Source organism: Copidosoma floridanum, unplaced genomic scaffold, assembly GCF_036245765.1.
Source record: "Copidosoma floridanum isolate Cflo_tuat_1 unplaced genomic scaffold, Cflo_Japanese_pri ptg000011l, whole genome shotgun sequence".
NCBI classification, from domain to species: domain Eukaryota; kingdom Metazoa; phylum Arthropoda; class Insecta; order Hymenoptera; family Encyrtidae; genus Copidosoma; species Copidosoma floridanum.
In genome coordinates this window covers 2,145,688-2,161,569 of record NW_028321888.1, presented here as the reverse complement: position 1 = coordinate 2,161,569, position 15,882 = coordinate 2,145,688, and the positions used below count along the sequence as shown (strand labels likewise).

General features: G+C 30.7%; 1 protein-coding gene across 1 annotated transcript in view; it reads right to left on the bottom strand.

Annotated features, from left to right (window-relative positions):
* Window positions 1-1,051: 1,051 nt before the first annotated feature.
* Window positions 1,052-15,882, bottom strand: part of alphaCOP (coatomer subunit alpha) — a 288,800-nt gene continuing 273,969 nt past the window's right edge. Inside the window, exon 5 of the mRNA XM_014363177.2 lies at window positions 1,052-1,463. Within this exon, the coding sequence (XP_014218663.2) occupies window positions 1,224-1,463 (240 nt within the window). The 3' untranslated portion in view covers window positions 1,052-1,223. The remainder of the gene's footprint in view (window positions 1,464-15,882) is intronic.

The following is a 15,882-nucleotide window of genomic DNA, read 5'->3' as shown; positions in this document are numbered from 1 at the left end:
ATCAAAAAACAATTTGTGGTTAGTGAAAATCATTTAGTCAAATATACGTTATAATTTCTTGTATAGGACACTAATTTTTTGAATTAGCTTGTATTAAGAAAAAGTATAAGAATTTTATTTCAAAATACAGAAATAAATCTAACGAAATAATGATTTAAAAGTACCTTTTATGATTATGTTTTGATAATACTTAATCTTTAAAATACTCAGCAGCTTTTTTTTTGTCTTACAGAGGAAAAACCTTGCCATGCTACTACCCTATATTCTTTTTTTTGGTGGATCGAGTTTCAGCACTTAAAGAATAGCTTTGGCCTATGTTTTTCTTTGCAATCTGATAAAACAGGGCCATAACCTTAACTTATAAAATACCTTGTCACGATAACTTTTTTTCTTACTTGGCAGAATACTAGTCTTAGTTTAATTCGACTTATTTTTTCTAACAAATTTTGCATCTGTTTCCCTCAGAACAACCAACAACATTCTTTGTCCTTTTGTTTTCGGTATGAAGAATTGGATCTCTAAGTTTTGGCTTTGCTGTTGAATTACTTTGCTACTCGTTCTTCATTTTTCTTCCTTAACAATTAGGTTAAAATCCTAAATTTTCAGTCTAATATTTCGTTCGTCTGTACCAACTTTTCCTAGGCTAGGAGCAAACTCTTAAAACTTTAAAAAAAATGTCACTACGTCTTTTACACCTTCAGCTTTTGTATTGCCTTTTTTTGTCGTGACAACATCCTGCATTATCGTTAAATTTATATCTTTATTTGTAACCTTTCTGTAATAAAAACGTTCCTTTTTTGTATCTTGTTGTATATCTCCGTGGTACTTACCTAAAAAAACTAATCTGACTCCAGTGTTTCTTACAAAAAAACTAAGAGAATAAAAGCTAATTTATTTAACATACTTTATTGTTGTGTACTCATTGTATTTTATCTAACTTTTATGGTCAGTTTTGAACAATTATGAATTTGACAAAACAAGAATAAGACAATGAAACGACAAAATTATTATTTCTAAATAAAATTTAAAAACTTGCAAAATAATACGGAGAAGGATGAATGTATTTTCACATAATTTAAAAAAAATGACTTAATTTATTATAAATAAGTATGAATTTTTCAGAGCTGATAATGTAACAAATGTGTTTATATATATATATACATCGTTGTACACCGATTTGTGTATTCATGTGTACATGAATGTATACGTAAATGAGTCAATCATTAATTTTTTGTTTGTATTAAGCTTAGTTTCAATCCACTACATTGTTTACCAATTAGCGAGACTTCACAAATATTACAAGCCAAGTTTTTAAATTGCACTTGATAGCTAACATTACAAAACGGGCACTTTACTTCAGGTTTTCCTCGATAAATTGGTGTAAATGATATAGCACAAATTGTAAATGGATTGTGTTCATCATAGTCTAACGAGTGTTCATCGACAGGATTTTTATCGCAAACCTGAAAATAAAAGAAGAATGTAAATTTTTATCATGTCATGTAAGTATCAAGTTAAATTTTATAAAATGATTTTTTATAGCTATGAAAGAGGTCTCCGCTAGTTTAAATGATGTGATTCACCGTATACTATAGCTGAAAAAATCTTGACACGTATCACAAGTTTTTCCGTTTCTTGATCGTGTGTATAAGATCAGAAAATTCTGTGCTACGTATCAGAAATTTGCTGTTGCTATAGGTGAAAAACATACATCAGATGATGCTGATTAAACTAGTGGAAACAATTTTAGAAAATTTTGAAATTTAATTTTATAGATGATTTTACATTGCGTTGCATTAAATTCAATTATCTTATTTAATTGTACACAAGCTAATATAGCTTATTTATAATTATATTGAGTGAAAAATCACTGTACTATTAGTAAGAAGTTAATATTAAACGCGACATTTTAGTAGTTTAGAATAATAGAAATACTAGAATACTTGTAAATAAAGTTCAAAGTAAAAGATAGGAAGGGAGAAATACAAGTTCTCTGATAAAATAAGGCAATCTAGAAAACAGAGATGTTTTTTCCTATGAGTGTGCTGTCTTAGAGATTTTTATTAACGTTTCCAGAAGTTCCTTAGTATTAAAATTCATAACTAAATGAGGTACTGTATAACAATAGTAGTACACTGTCTCCAGGACGTCGAAAAATATGTTGAGGAGTGTTTAAATGTTAATCATGACTACCGCAGAACGTGCTATGGTAAGATATAACTGTGCTTCCTCCATGACATCCATAAATGTGTCCTGGAGTTCCTGAAGGAAACAGACAATGATCTGAGGGCGTACTGCGGGAAGACATGAGTGTATTACTTCAAGAATGTTAACGAATGTGTTCAGGGTTTTCGCAGCGTGACAGAAGATGACTTAAGAGGGTTCTGCGAAAAGGCATGCGTGTGCGGCATCGAGTACATCAACACACGTGTTCAGGAGTGTGCAAGTATTACATATGACTATCACAAGGGTTACTACAGATAGTTATAAATGTGCTACTCCAAGAACATCGACATAAATGTTTAAGAGTATTATAGATAATTATCAGAGCGGGTACTGTACGTAGATATAAGTTAGAGAGGGTACAAATGGGAAAGTGGCTGAAGTGTCCGACAGTCACCAATTTACTATATCATTTTTGGGACTAACTGGGAAAATAACAAGCCAAGCAGTGATATGTATGAGTGTGAATCTGTTTTTCTCTCCACCGCTTATATCACGCCTGTAGTCCTGAGAATGTCGTCTTCAGCCACACTCCACTTTATACCCTCTTTATTATAAAAGCGCTACCTCAAAGATGTAAACATAAGTGTGCTATTTAATATGAGTGAGTTACGTCGACGACATCGACAAGCATGTCCTGAAGTCCCTGAGCGTAGCAATAGATAACCTGAGAGGGTGATGCAGGAAGACATTAGCGTGTTACCTTAAGAACAAACACAAATATAGTCAGGGTTTCCTGAGCGTAACGAAAGATGACTGGAGGAGATACTACGAAAAAAATGAGTGTACTGCCTCAAGGACATCGACACGACAGATGTGTTTAGAAGGGTCTGAGTGTTACAGATGACCATCACAGGGTAGGTAGGCATACATGTGCCACCTCAAGAACGCTGACAAATATGTCTAGAAGTGTCTGAGTGTTTTAGACAATTGCTTAAGAAGGCATTGCAGGTAAAACAAGAGTGCGCAGTCTTAATAATGCCTCAATATTGTCGTTTTTAGAAGTTTCGGAGTGTAACAGTTGACAACTAAAGGTGACTAATATGAGTAACTAATATAGGTGAGTAGTGACTTACAGGTAATACAGGCCAATATTAACTAATATAAGTGACTTTCACAGAGGGCTTTGTGGTTAGATATAAGTGTACTACTTTGAGGGTGTCAACAAATGTGTCCTAGAGTTACTAAGCATAACCAAGATAATTAGAGGGGACACTACAGAGAATCATAAGTGCGATGTTGTAAGGATACGTCTTAAAAATATGTTGACAGAAAATTGCTTAAGATCTCGCGTGTTACTGTTGACGACCAAAAGGAAATTGAAAATAGATTTTATAAGTAAGCAAGTCCAAACTGTTTCCAATCCCAAAAATTAAGTTATATAAAACACAATTTTGTTATTTTTTTTTAACTTCAACTATATAATCGCAATAAATTTATCATTAATTCCTATTAAATAAAATGAATAGTTTACATAAGGATTTGTAACATGTCAAACTTGCTTACTCTAAGACTGTTATTAAAGGTAGTTTTTATGAGAGAAATAGATATTACAAGAGTAATCCTGTAAAACATGAGTTACAAAATGTGGATTTGTTGCTAACAGTATATAAAATTAAAAAGAAATTGATATGAAAACAGAAAAAAAACACAAAAGTATAATCAGTAAACAAAATATAAGTAATTCACTGAATATATTGATGCCAAAGCGATGTAGACATCAAAACATTTAAATGTAAGTGAAGATGCTGAAAAAACGTCGATCAATTTCCTGAAATTTGTCTCTAAAGAAAGTTTAGTTCTTGCTAACTATTGAAACATTCGTAAGGCCAAAGATTAAAGTAGGTATTTTAATGTTTGAGTAAATGGGTTCTAGATCCAAAGGTTAGTAGTGTCATAAAAAAATGAGCAAATATACACTAAAATAAGTTGATTTGGAGCAAATGTCAAGAAAAAAATAGATGGACAGATAAAAATGTATTCATTCTTTTCTGTTGCAAAATCGCAAAAAACTGTTTTTACAGTATATTATGTATGTTATTTTTATTCCAAATTTTAGCCAGTTAGTGAAAAGAATGTCATATATTTAATATACTCTTACATTCATTAAGAAAACAGGGTCTAACAAACAGCGGTGAGATTTACATAAGCTACCTATTTTGTAAGTTACTCTAAAAATTAACCGTTTTGTATTTTTTACCTCTAAAAATAGGGCAAATCCTAGTACCTTGAATCATACATTTATTATATTTTACGTGGAAATTGTCTTCGGAAAAAGTCATTTTTATGGTGAAATAAAAAATTTGTTTTTGTTGTACTCAAAAAATAAATTTATAGAACAAAGACGTGGTCCTTCTTAGAAGCAGCAATATAAATCGTAAATGAAGTATAAAAATTTGACTTTTACAAAAGATTAGTAAATGCATTGAATATATTTTTGCAAACTTAACATGTAAGCTTCAAGGTGATTATACTTTTTCAAATGTATGTTTCAATTTTATTTTGTAACATTATACTGTATGCTGAAAAATTTAATTTTCAATGAAAATTTGTTTAAGTAATAAAGACAGTTAACATGGGCGATGAGAGTGCACTACTATAATTTCAGAAGCAGAAGTAGTAGAAATTTGTTAGGAACAAATTCTAAGACCGCATCAAAAAATACATCGCATGATAAAAATTTGAGTAGTGTAAATTGTATTCTAAAAATAACTTAGCCATGTAAGACTCCAACTAGTATGCTTATCCTATATAGCATATAACTTTCTTACTATAATAACTTAATTATACAATCATTGGAAGGGTCTTTAAATAAATTTGTTTTGTGTCATGCTGTTGCGTGGAAAATTTCGTCATGGATCGATGACATATGGAAAGGAGGCGTGGTTATGTCACCGATTTCTCTATTGGTATGAGATTGGTCGCGTATCACGGCGGAATCGGCGAACACGGTTACGCGGGTGAGGGATGGGGATCGGAAAGAAAAAGTCGAGGTGTGCTTCGAGAAAGAGACAAGGAAGAGTGTCAGTTTTTGATTTTGGTTAATAAAGGAAAGGACTGAAAAGGAGATTGAGGTGAGCAAATTACTTTATAGCTTGAAGGGGCGTAAGTCGCAAGACTTTTAAGAATAAGGACATAAAACCATCAATTGTTTAATATACCAATCAAAGGGTGGTCCTGATTTCGTCCATCAGATATCTGGGGTACGTTTGTTCACAGCAGTACTTAAAGTCTTGCCCGTATTCCCATCTAGTTTCTTTTTGTTAATTTGATCGCTTAGCACGTTGGTCTTTTGTGGTCCTGGTCCTTCCCCCTCCAACATCGGTGATTATTTGTTTTGTTTTTGAATTTGTTCACTAGCGGCCTTTCGCGATTAGTAGAATAAGTTTTATTGTTATGGATTATGTTAAAATTTTTCCCTCAGCCTCGTGTCCTTTTTTTGTTAAAATTAAGTTATACTTCTTAGTTTGGTTTATTGTAAAAAGTGAAGAATTGCCCAACAATTTCGTCGTTAGTTGTCACGTATGACTCCAGGGATTTATCTTGAAGTGCAGTAAATGAGAGTGATCGATAAAATAAACTTTTTATTTCATAGTAAGGTAAGAATTAAAGACATTCTACAATCGGATTTGCGAGACAGTTGCGCCATAGTTAAGTTTATTGAAAAAGAACTTTGTCGGCTACATATTTGCACACATAAATACTGTTTAGTTTAAACGTTATATTTATTGCGCTACATTTACATCAACATTCTTTCTCTTACAATAGTAACGCTTTTCTTATCTCTACTATCTCTTTACATGCAAAATCAAAACGAAGACTTTCATCTGTATTAAGCTTATGTTTATCTTTTCTTAACCGCTAGCTATTTTCACTCTATTATTTCAAAGTATAAGCCTAAAATGCTTGAGACATTCAAATTCACTGTTCTGCGCAATAGTCAGTCAGTTCACGGCCGCTGTTGAGAACGCTTCTCTCACAGCAATCATTTATGAGTAATTTTCTGTTAATAAATTCGTACATAGTTTTTAAGGAACGTGATGATTTATTAGCCCGGTGAACCTGATTTCTACTCGCGACAGTTGTCATCCCAGCATTACTTCCCGGTGCAAACAAATACTATTATTATTAACATAAGACAAGTATTAAGGGAGCGATACTTTCATTATCGACTATAAGATTGCAACAGAGCATATTCATTTCTGTTTTTTATGATTTTTAATTCATGGTCAACTTTTGAATTTATACACATGTATATTTTTGTATGCATTTTTGTGTATCGTATCGCTCTGAAATATTTTAAAAATTATACGGTATGTTTTAGAGTTGAGCAATTTATTCGAGGCGTTCATATTCTTTATTATAATTTTCCACTTATTACACTATTGTAAGTGGTACTGGTAACTAATACATTATAATGATTTACAATTTAGTTAAAAATAAATTAAATATCATAAAAATTAAATACTAAAACTTATGTTTTACAATAGTTTGCTTGAATAAAAATTTTTATTTTACAGTGTGAAGAGGCAATTTCTTTTACAAAATACAGTTATAAGGTTAATATGTATAAAAGTTTTAAGAAATGATATAAAACATATTGAATTTTCGTTACTTTAAAAATAATTTTTGAAAAATCTATACCCTTTTACTTTTTTTTGCTTTTGCTTTCAACTTCCAAGACTAAAAAATTTATTACAAAAAACATGTATTAGAAAAAAAATGAACTATGCAAGATCTTCATGTATACGCAATTACTAAAAACATCAGAGCACAACACGTTACCAAGTACCATTTTTATTAATATATGTGACTAATAGCATGGCTGAAATTTCATTCAAATTAATAACTCTATCATTAAAGCTATTACGTTCAACAATGTATGCATCAGTCTTCTCATCTAAAATAATGTCATTATATGGCTTAATGAAAATCTCTACGTATTTTTGCATTTTTCGTTTCTTTTTTACAACTTTTTTTCGGGTTCTGTAACTTTCTTAATACTTTTCATCCAGATGAATTCAATTTCACTATTTTTCAAGCTAATAACATCATACATGCCAACTCTAAAACAAGCACCGTGAACAGTTACAGCGTTAAAATAGTCAATACAAGATATAAGTAAGTTATCTACAAGATATTATAGATAACTTGTGTCGTGGACATATATTCTACCACAAACTTTTCAGTGAATTGTTAGATTTTGTTTAAATTCTTTATATTAATTATTGAGATACGCTCAGTTTTCCAAGTTTTTTACATCCAAAAATAGTGATGTATTATAACAATCTGAATAATCATTGATTTATAACTGACTTATTTATATCCTAATGAAAGTTAAACCTTAATATTCAAGATAAGATTTTATTATGTTGTGTATAAGATAACTGCATGAATCTAGTGACGAAGAGTATTTTTAAACGCGCGTGATAAGTGACTCCCGTGCCAGCTGTGCCTACAATGTATATTCTCCCATCTTTGGTCAGAATCCTATCATCAAAGCTCAAATGATAATTTCATTATACTCATACAAGCATACATGTCACATCTACAACGAGAATGTTACCAAAAGGCACTCACACTTATAAGCGCTCATATGACACGATCAATATTTCAACCGATGCTCCAGAATCGTAGAGCATACGCAGTAGAAGCAGCTACTACAATTATTTGATCTGCCGATGCGTAGGGCACCGAAAGACTATCCTAGCTCACGAAGATACTTAGACGAATATTCTACGAAAGTATGGTTATGGCATTATATAAGCCTCCTTATCGAGTGTACTGCTGCTGGACCACTAATTAAGTAATTAATATCTGCCTTCTCGTATCTCAAGTATTCGACGTTATATGGTACAGCTCAATCCAACACAAACTGTTTTCCGGGTATTTGTGTCCTTCTGTAATCGATTGCTAGTCTATTCTCTTACGATGTATATTAAAGTGACCATATTTATGTGTGGGTACAATGAGGCATTACTTTTACTTCTGTTTGCTTCGTAATCATTAAATATAGAATTTCGTATAGAACAGTCGTAGCTCAGTTGACTAAGGCGCAAGTCTTCGTCAGCGGAGACACGGCTGCTCGAATGGGGAACGGGTTTAAATCCCAGTCGGTGCAATTCTAAGGAAAGTTTTTAGAGTTGTTTCCATCCGATATTTATTCCCAAGCCTTGTGACTGGTCCCACGACATAGGGCGATGCCCCCGCAGACCTCACGTACGTCCATGGTAGGTGCAAGACAAGTAAGGAAAGTGAGGCGTCATAGCAATGGAAAGAGGGCAGGACGCTACGACGAGGCGATCCGGAGATAGGCTCTGTGGGCATCTTGAATGAGTGCGGACCTTGGGGAAAAATTGCGGGGACGAGGGGTCAAAAAAAAGGGAGTAGAAGAAGTAAAAATGGGAAAAAAGGAGGATAAAGGGTTACGAAACAGTTAGGTACTGGGGGCTGAGGACTTAGAATCAACACCCTCTACTGTAGTAGACGGTGCCCGTAAAAATCAACTTGAGTGGCGGACGGGTGTTATATTTATACTAGTGGGGCTACGCTCTCTTGCACGCTTCGTGTGCCAACCCCCAACAACATTCAAAACTTGAAAATTTAATAACAACATATGATTTAAATTTAATATCTACAAAATAATGGACTTGTTAGATAAATGATCAAATATTGTTCAGTTTTCTTACTTTTCTTAATGATGTCTCTCACATTCCAGTATACTTAAAATATACGTACAACATATAGTTTGGTATCACAATATTTTTTTATATGATAAATACAACTTATATTTGGAGTTAAGGTATTCAGAGATAAAAATTTTATTAGAAAAGCTTATTTGTAAAAGAAAAATATACATATCTGTATCATCGTATGAATTGAAACATTAATTAATCAATATTTATTGACATTCGAACACAGCAGCAAAATAGTATTTGGCACAAAAAATAAAAGTATGAAATTTATATAATTATGAAATCGGCGATTAAAAATATACGACGATTTTTGTCATTGCAGAATTTCTAGTTCGAATTTAAAGGCTGTCCTGTCCTTCAATTTTCTGAGATAAATTTTTGACCAAAATTCAAAAATTTTCAAAATAAATGTCAAAGTTATAATATGCATGAAAAGTTTTGTAATGTGAGCATTTCTATTTTTTTTTTTATTTAAGAATTTAAAATACAGTATCTTACTACATTAGTTTTTTTTATCCTTTCACTTATTAAAATGCTAATTTTCAAGATGCATTATATATCTTAAAAAACTCACTTTCTTAGAGAAAAATAAAAAATTATAAGGAATAAGCTTTTGTTTGCTTGGTTCTCCGAATTATTTTGTACAAATATATTCTCAGGATTTTTACATCTTGATAACAATATGTATAGTTTACCATGAGAAAACAAAGGTCTTTTGTAGTAAAATCCTAATTTATCATAACTATGACCTTGCGACTTATTGATTATCATGAAAAAAGCTAGAACTATTGAAAATTGTTTTCTGTATATAATAAACGGTAGAGATAAATTGAAACCGGTATCTACCTTAATTATTGGAATGAAAACTTTATCAGCAGATTTTTCACCGGTTATTATTTCTGCTTCTAAATTATATTTAGATAATTTTGTTATACGTTATCTAGTGCCATTCCACAACCCATCAAATATATTCGAGTTTCTTATCCACATAACAATAGCATCTACTTTAAAATTTAAAACATGTGGCTGTAATCCTTAATGAATATTATTTACAGTTTCTATAGAAAAATTTATGTTTAAATTTTCATCTGTGCGATAATTCAATTTATATTTTGCATAATCTGTGCTGTAATAAGTATGTTCTTTACCTTTAATGAAACTCAAAATTTTATTATTTAAAATCTATGGAAGTTCGTTATGAATTGTTACAATTACTTTGTATAAGCAGCTATTTACACCATCCCTTTAATTTTTCTTAAAAACATCATCAGTTTCCCATCCCTGTGGAATTTCAAAAGACTTTATTGCTCCATTTCCAATGTCCATTAACAATTATGAAAATTGTACATCAGCACACCGCATATTACTTTTCAATTTCATAATTTTACAGTGTTTCCATAGAAATGAATACCTAATAGTTTCACGAATTACAAAACTGTCACACGCATGCTTTATTATCGGAAGTATTTGTCAAAAATCGCCTTTTGTAATAAATAATTTTCCACCGAATGAAATATCATTATCACATGAATCTTTAAAAGTTTTATCTACTATTTCCAAAGCTTTTTAGGGCTTATGAAAGTTTCGTCCCAAATAATGACATTTACTTCTCGTAATTTTTTTTAATCAGCTTGTATTCTAAGAAAGAAGTTTTAATGTTATTGACATCTAATGGGAATCAAAATGTTCTTTGACTTGTCATTTCTTTAGGTAATAAAATTTAAGCAATTCCAGTCCAAGCGATAGATATAACTTTTTTTCTTTTTAAACAAAAAAAGAATTTATGTTTTGTATAAAAGTGTTTTTCCAGAACTTCCTGGACCATCAATAAAATATATATTTGTGTCACTGTTCATATTTCTATTAAAAATTATTTTTTTGTCACTATTTAGGTTAGCAAATAAATCCTTAAAATTTTTTACTACATCAGTAAAAGTTTTATTGTTCTCAATATTTTCAAATTTTACTGATTCATTTGGTTCTGGTTATCCATAATTTTTACATGAATTTCTCTTAAATTTGGAGATTTCGCTTAAATGTAATAAAGCATTATTTTATTTATCATCTTTTGAATTTTCAATAAAAAAAAAATTTTTTGGAATGATTCCCAAATTGACTTACCGCAAACGTCTTCAGATATTAAAAACCATGCGAAAAGTTTTCTCAGTTGATATGGCAGCATAAAGGTACAAACTTTATGAAATATTTCATGTATTTTAGAGTCATGTTTAACGTAACTTTAAGCAATGGCATTATATTTAAACGTACTAAAATGTATGTCATAAAATGTTCTTGAACTTAAAAAAGATTAAGCTTCACCCACCCAATTTGAAATTGATTTAAAAAAAAAAACGCTCAAGCCCTTAGGTGACACTATGTTTAGGCGCCCTATTGTTAACATACGTCTAACTCTTTTTTTCTAACCGAAGTTTTTACTGTGGAATTAAGACAGTTATTTTTTGGAATATTCACGTATCTAATTTTTTTGCGAAACTATCTATTTTATACAATTGAAACCAAGCCGTTAATGCCGTTTCAGAGTTTTCTATTGCTTTAAACGTATCATTTTCTTGAAAAACTATTTTCTGCATAGTTTCGATTTCCGGCCAGTGCGACTTTTTCAGGCAGGTATCTCTGTGAATTTTCTTATGTGCTTTTGCACCCAGGCAATGCACCTTGAGGAGGATTTAGGCGACCTTCACAGCAAAATTACCTAATTTCCCTCTACCCCCTCTCAGTAATGGGAGGCCTCCAATCCCTTTTTCCTTCCTTCTCTTAAGTGCTAAGTGCCCTGAGCATTGCCCTTTAAAAGAGCTGGACGTGAAGCACTATAACATGTATATATACATTAGTGGGGCTCCACCCCTTTGCACGATTAACACGCCAATTCCCTATTAGTATATACCTGAAGTTTCAAACGTTGGAATCCAACGAAAATCTAAAGTTATTTTATTTGGTTTAACAACTAATTAATTACCAAAAATACATTATACAAATATAAAATATAGTAATTAATCATAAAAACTGCCAAAAAAAAATTTTAAAGTCCGAAAAACGATATACAAATTTAACATATAACACGTATACATGAGGTGCAAGTAGAGATATTCAAATACATCTTCCTATTGGCTTGTAATAATGGAATAACATTTTAATTATTGGCAATGTACTCTACAATAACTATACATAAGTTAAAAGTAACAACAAACATAACCTCAATCATTTGCAAGGCATTTGACATATGGAATGTATTTTAAACAGCACTTTTTCGGCAGTATTTCTCCAGTCGCCAGTGCTAAAATTACAAAAAAAAGTTTATTATACTCTCAATACACTAATACAACTAGATTGTAAGTATAAGAGCCCGCAATCGTAACCTCTATTAGTTATAAGCACTTAGATACCCAGATAGTTAGAAAAATAGCACTTTTTCAACGATATCTTTCCATTCGCCAGTGTTAAAATTACAAAAAAAATTTATTTTACTCTTAATACACTAATACAACTAGACTGTAAGTATAAGAGCCCGCAATCATAACCTCCATTAGTTATAAGCACTTAGATACCCAGATATTTAAAAAAGTAGCATTTTTTCAGCGATATCTTTCTATTGGCTAGAGTTAAAATTACAAAGAAAAAAAAAAAAAATTAATTATACTCTCTATAGACTGATACAACAAAACTGAAAGTATTAAAGCCCGCAATTATAACCTTTATCAGTTATATCCTCATCAATACTCAATACATTCGAAAAAAACAGCACTTTTTCAGCGATATCTTTCCATTCGCTGGTGGTACAATTCCAAAAAATTTTTTACTATACTCTCTATACACTAATACAACTAAAATGTAAGTAAAAGAGCCCGCAATTATAACCTCTATTAGTTATGAGCACTTTGATTCCCAGATAATTAAAAAATAGCACTTTTTCAGCAATATCTTTCCATTTGACAGTGCTAAAATTACAAAAATAATTTGATTATACTCTCTACACACTAATACAACGAAACTGTAACTATTAAAGCCCGCAATCATAACCTCTATTATTTATGAGCACTTAGATTCCCAGATAAATAAAAAATAGCACTTTCTCAGCGATATTTTTTCATTCGTCAGTGCTAAAATTACAACAAAAAAAAATTGTAAACCTTAACATCAGGTTTGAGGTAGGAGGCAACAGGGTTAAAATGAAAAAGAAATTTTTTGATTTAAAACACATAAATTTAGTAAGTAATAATATTAATTACATAAAAACTATAATAAACACGTTTCAGGTAAGTTAATTCTGGTTGTCATAAAAGCTTTAGTGGGTCTGTGGTAAATATTAAAAAGTGGTTTATAATAGACGTAAATGAAATATGATTATTCAACTTCCAAAAAAAAATGAATTCCAGCATAGTACTGAAAATATTGTTGTAATAAATATTGTTATTTAATAATTATTTATTGTAAATCAGTTCTATCTGTTGTTGATTTTGTTTCTTATTTTCATAGATACTTTAATATTGATGGGTACATATTGACCTTTGATTTTTATTTAAAATAGTTCAATCTGTACTCTGTTCGAAGTAAGAAAGTTATGTATCAAATATTACTATCATGATTGATAGTTATTCACATACTATTAGAATTTTTGAATTACTTTTTTATAGACTTAATTGTAATGCTTTTTTAATTCATCTTTTTTTGAAAATTCTCTTCCACAATGTTTACGAATTTCATTGGTTTCGGGCTATGTATATTTAAATAAGACCGTCAAAGTGTTGCTCTTATAAATTTTTGGTCACAGATGGAACAAAATATAATTTTACCGTACTTTGATATTCAATATCAATCACCGTACGATTTATTCAATATTTATTATTGCTTTTTTAAACTACTTCGAATCAATACAGAAAATAATTAGAAACCATGGCTTATATGCTACTATAGCCAGTAATAGTTTACCGCAGAAGTTATCTGTAAGGTAACTTGGTGTTAAAAAAATAATGATGCCAGCACTACAATGAACATTGTATAAAACTTGATGTTGATAAAAAATGAAGCAACAGGAACTGATTTCAATAGATTAATTTTTTTTTAATTATAAGATGGCGTTAGGGTTTTATAAGCCAGGTTCTTATACTGCTAGTGCAGTTTTTTATTTTGCACTTAAATGGTTGCACCATAAGCAACCATATATGTATACATGATTGCCTTAGACAGAGATTAGTAGTTTTAAATACACAATTAGGTATATAACTACGTATTAATTTTATCCTACAAAAATAATAATAAAACAAACATTTCGATCAATAATCATATTATATAGTCAAATTATAAAAAAAAATTCACGCAAACAATGGAAGTGCATTGAAACAGTTAAAAAATCGTATGGGGGGTAATGGGGCAAGAAAAATTGTGTGGAGGGGCGGTGGGAGGCAGTGGAGGGGTTGCGGGGGGTCTTTTTGGGGGAGGTGGGGGACAGTGGGGGGTTATGTTGAATGATCCACACATTTAACTATATAATATAGAAGGATATATATAAAATTTCGTGTATCTTTCTATACAAGCAAATTTTTAGCACTTAATTTTAATAAAAGTTTTTGGTATATGCAATGATATAAGCAAAGTTACATAGATTGTAATACAGTTAAGAACTATTTAATAAATTAACTGAATGTATTATTATGGCTGTTAATAATTTTATCATTTTTTAGTATAGAGTGTATAAGATTTATTTATTGATATGATTTACTTACACGATATTTTGTATTAAGTATTTATTTTAACTCTAAAGAAATAACAATGAGCAAAGAAACTTTAAAATACAAAATTAGTTGTGGGTCTCGAGATTCCTGGTAGAAGTGACACTTCCAACTCGTATGTTATTGAACTTGGTAAAATAGAAACTCAAATAATCAGAGTACACCTAATTTTAGTACGTCTTAAAAAATCAGATATTTAAATGGTACAAATTTCATTATTCCGTATTTGTGCACATAAGCAAAAATATACATACTTTAATATACTACTTATGTTACACGTGGTTCACGAATTCTACGAACTTTTATGTTTGCTATAATATATGTACACAAAACTATACTAATTTTTGGTCATGCAATGCAGAACAAAACAAATTTTTTATATGTATAATGATAAGAGTATACCCGAACAGAAATAAAAGTCAGTTGCCTCTCTAGTTCGTGAGGCCCTACTTAGGCAGCCTACAGAGGGCACAAGTAGGCGCATCAGGGGGCGTGCGTGAGGTACTCATTAGGCAGCCTACAAAACCTACCTTTATCTTACGTCTCGAATAGTATATACAGTTGTATCAGCTACAGTTGCAGTGTAAACTGTAGCGTAAAATTATACACAGGTACACAAGTTACAAGTGTCTTTCATTGAGTCCTATACAAATAATTAATGAGTATTCTTATACAAATGAGACTGACAAAATCAATCGACATTAAATTCGTTGTCAACTAAACAAAGTTTCTCAAAGTACTGAATTAGAAATAATAATTGTTGCTCCAAAAAATTTCAATAAAAACTATTTACAAAACGATACTAAGATTATGAAATTGAACATTCAACAGCTTGTACACTGTCATTTAGATGTCCACCATCAAATCAAGTTCATCTGTCATTTAATTGAATCAATATGTTTTTGTATGAAAGAAAAGTTAACTGCAGTGAGAGCATTTAATTTGTATTAATTTCTTGGTGATTATTTCATAGTTCCTCAGAATTAACTCACGAATCACATGTTCATATTGTAAACTTGATATCAATTGTGAATAAGAGATATTTTCAAGATGACATTTATATCTTCATTTATATAAAATTTCTATTCATTTTAGGGTTATATTTTTGTAACTACACGTGATCAACAATGCCGTGATGAAAAATTTTCATGGAGAAATTCAATATGATTCGTTTGAAATGAAGCATGACTTTTGTTCAATTATAATACAATGTGTAT